This window comes from Salvelinus sp. IW2-2015, unplaced genomic scaffold, assembly GCF_002910315.2.
Source record: "Salvelinus sp. IW2-2015 unplaced genomic scaffold, ASM291031v2 Un_scaffold659, whole genome shotgun sequence".
In the NCBI taxonomy this organism is placed as follows: Eukaryota; Metazoa; Chordata; class Actinopteri; order Salmoniformes; family Salmonidae; genus Salvelinus; species Salvelinus sp. IW2-2015.
This window is the reverse complement of record NW_019942591.1, coordinates 205,169-208,685: the sequence shown is the minus strand read 5'-3', so window position 1 is coordinate 208,685 and position 3,517 is coordinate 205,169. Positions and strand designations below refer to the sequence as shown.

At 42.8% G+C, this 3,517-nt stretch overlaps 1 protein-coding gene across 1 annotated transcript; it reads right to left on the bottom strand.

Moving 5' to 3' along the window:
- Nucleotides 1-421: 421 nt before the first annotated feature.
- On the bottom strand, nucleotides 422-1,870 carry LOC112068737 (reprimo-like protein). Its single transcript, XM_024135936.1, has 2 exons — nucleotides 1,796-1,870; nucleotides 422-1,562 (listed from the first exon to the last, which is right to left on the bottom strand). Exons 1-2 carry the CDS (start codon nucleotides 1,818-1,820, stop codon nucleotides 1,153-1,155), a joined length of 435 nt encoding a protein of 144 aa, XP_023991704.1. The 5' UTR covers nucleotides 1,821-1,870; the 3' UTR covers nucleotides 422-1,152.
- Between the last annotated feature and the right edge of the window lie 1,647 nt (nucleotides 1,871-3,517).

Genomic DNA, 3,517 nt, shown 5'->3' with positions numbered 1-3,517 from the left:
AGTAATTGTTCACCTGTGCATTAAAACGGACTAGTTTTACAGCCAATTAAAATCTATGCATTTGAACAATATTAGATTTTACACACAGTTATTTACGTGCGTAACTGTGTGCAAATGGTGAATAGTTTAGACTTGTGTCTATAAACAATTAATATGCATCCTTATAATAGATTATTATAGTAGACTAATAACATTATCATTATTATTGTTATTATTACTACCTTATATTATTGTTATTGGTATTCCTGTTACAGTGCAGTATAACATACACAGGATCCTCGATCACATTTAAATGTAAATTCACTTGTTTAATTTATACTGCATATTTATGCTGCTTTGTGCGATAGGCCTATGCCATACATGAATACATTGAATCTTCTGCAACAGGTAGCCTAGGTACATTATGTACAATGGATATCAATGAAGAGATACGACAACGTCACGTTTATTCGTAGCATGCTGCACTTTTCATTCAAGTTTCATCTTGGTACAAAAGTCATGCAGCATCAGGTGCTTTCAAAAAGTGCAAAAACAGTAGGTCCAAATACCACCTTGTACTGCAGGCTACAGACCAAGCCGCGTGCATGCTGAACTGTACAAGAAAACACTCTTTGAAGCAGTGATGGGGTTAGTTAAACATGCACGATCCCAGCACCTTGAGTGTTTGCCCGACATGCTACTAAGAAACGGGACCAAGAAAAATATATTTTCAGAGAAATCCCACATCCAAAACGTATAGCCTACTGTCAGAACTGGAAAGGAAAAAAACATAACATCTGCATGCGTAAAGTTGCTGACGAGTTAGCTTTGTTACTTAAACAATGATGAAATATCGACTTTTGCAAATAGAATGAGGTAACAACGTGTAAACACTTATATCACAAGAGTCCATTACTTTGTTCAAGTTGACAGTCAAAAACAAAACCATATCCAACAGCCTATGCGTAAACAACGATGCATTCCTTGTTCTCCTTGAACTTTTGATGTGAGGAATTGTCCGCGCTTGACTGCAATTGCAGTCTTTATTGGCAAACATACTTCGTAAGGAAATCAAACGCATTGCATATCATCGTGCCGCTCCAAAGACAGCGTGGTGAGGCTATGGGTCCGTGGCGCGCTGCTACACACCATTCTCCATCCCGGCGCCAGAGACTAGCTGAGTCCTATCATCCCCGGCGCCTCTACGTCTTTGGAAGGTCTCCGGTCCTTCACCATAAAGTTAATCATACTCTCCGATTTGATCATGAGGTTGCAGCCGAGGAAAAAGATACCAAACATGACGGTGAGCGACAGTACGCACAGGACGGCGATCTGTACGACGCGACTGATGAAGAGTTTCCGCTCGTCCGGAGGTAGCGCCAGCGAGCCGCCGTCACTGGTTGCCACGTTGGTCGCGTTGCAGCAGTTCACCAGAGTACCAGCGAGGACTTGGCTCCTGTTGAATAGTGCGCCCTGGGCTTGGTCGAAGAAGGAGCTGTTCATGTCTCCGTGGATGTCAGTCTGACAGCGCTTGGCAGCTATGGGCGCACGCGGTTCCACAGAAACACACTCACGGCTAAAACCTGGCTCGCAGTTGCAATTTGCTTCATGTGACTGGGAAAACAAACCAAAGTAAAAATCAAATGAGAAATGTATAATGTTCTTTTAAATTCGATAATAGCAGCACGGCCAAAAGCTGATATGTCGGTGCGTATCAGCGGAGAGAAACTATCACAATCCTAACCAGATGCCCTGTTCAGCATCATACTTGCGAGTCAAAGTAATAAACTGAACACAACTTCTACGTGGCTCGAACCTCTCAAGCGGGTCCCCTTGGACATCTCGAAGGAGGTGTAAATGTGTACGTAAGACTGCCTTGCATGCGCACATGTGCCCGCTTGAGTGCGCTTTCGTGCCAAGTCTCTCGTGCATTTTAAAGAGATGATGAGTTCCGCTCTCCATGYGMGGGGGGGGGGGGGGGGGGATAGACGATTGAACGACTTATCCAACCCTCATCGACTGTCAGCGACAGGCAGTTATATGGAGTGTTATTATTAGAATGTGTAATCAAAGGCATAAGTATTGGTTATGGTCTGTCACCACCACTGAAGAACTCCCATTATATGATTTCTGATGGATGTAGAATGTGGCAATGCTTTGTAACCTTAATTATGGTAGATGACTGTATCAATCTCTACAACACTTTGCTCAAGCTGCATTTCTCCCTGAAGTGCCAACATTCTAATATCCACTGCATAATAAACGGGAGGCATAACAACAACGGAGGCCTCTGAAAAGAACCCGAGGTACTGTACAGTTCAGTCCTGCACTCATCCTCTAAATGCCACCGTAACAGTATAACATTGGAGTAAGCACAGTCACAGAGAGACACATCCAGAGACAGACTACTTGAATTGAGAGATGGAGAAATGTATTCAAGTTGATCGAATCTGGGCAAACTTTCCAGCAGAGAAGTCTATTTCCATTCCTCCTCTCTCTCTCCATACTTTCCCCGTGTGTGTAGACGCCAGTGCTATTTTCGCTGAGATTAACTTGCCGGGAAGCAGCCTCTCTCTGTTTTATTAACATGCCTTATTCAAATATCAGTTTCTCACTCAAGTGCACAGTCAAGCTAGTTCAGACAACCCCCGACGAACAGTAGGATCTCTGCAGTACTATACGGTACTGTACTATACGGTACTGTACTATACGGTACTGTAGCCTATACCTGTCAACGAGATGCGTAGGTTTAGATGCTCTGACAAAACTGAAAGCAACCATAAATCACCATCATCTACATGCAGATTGAAGATTGGGTATGAGAGCGTATTGTCTTTGCCTCCTATGGACTCAACCTTTATCAACCATGCCTTTGTATTGAAAAACGTACATGTGCCCTAGTGATAGGCTATATGATTGGCTATACATATTCTAGTTACTGAAAGAGTATCCAAGGCTCACATTATGCATATCTTCAATGGTTTGTAAGGACTTTTTTCCTTCCCAGTTTGTCTTTCGGTGTTGAGCTTGTGTCAAGATAGAGGACCTCACAGGGAGCCTTAAGAGGCAAATTGTATCCAACGGTTCATGTTCTTCTTCTCGTGATGACCACCTGCTACAGTAATATTATTCTCCTGCCGCCATTACCATCTGTTATCTTTAGTACCATCAAGCCCTCTTTAATGGCCAAACGGAGAACTGTATTCTCATAGGTCCTCATCTCTGGCCTCCACAATGACTTTGATTGTAGAGAACATTGACTTGGAACAGCAGTGCTGAGTAGTAAACAGTATTTCTCATCATAGACCAGACCACTACTATTATTCACATAGAACCTCCACGGTTCAGTCTTTATTATATTTGAATAGGAGTATTATAATAACCTTACAGTCATTTATGCTTGTCCTGTCCCTGGGAATTGTAGAGTAGGCTATTATATGAAGAAGCAATGGCACCGACGTTATGGTGAGCAGGTGTAGGCTACGATGATGCTTTTAAAATTCTCCCTCGGATAATGTGAGAGAATATTAAAGCCCCC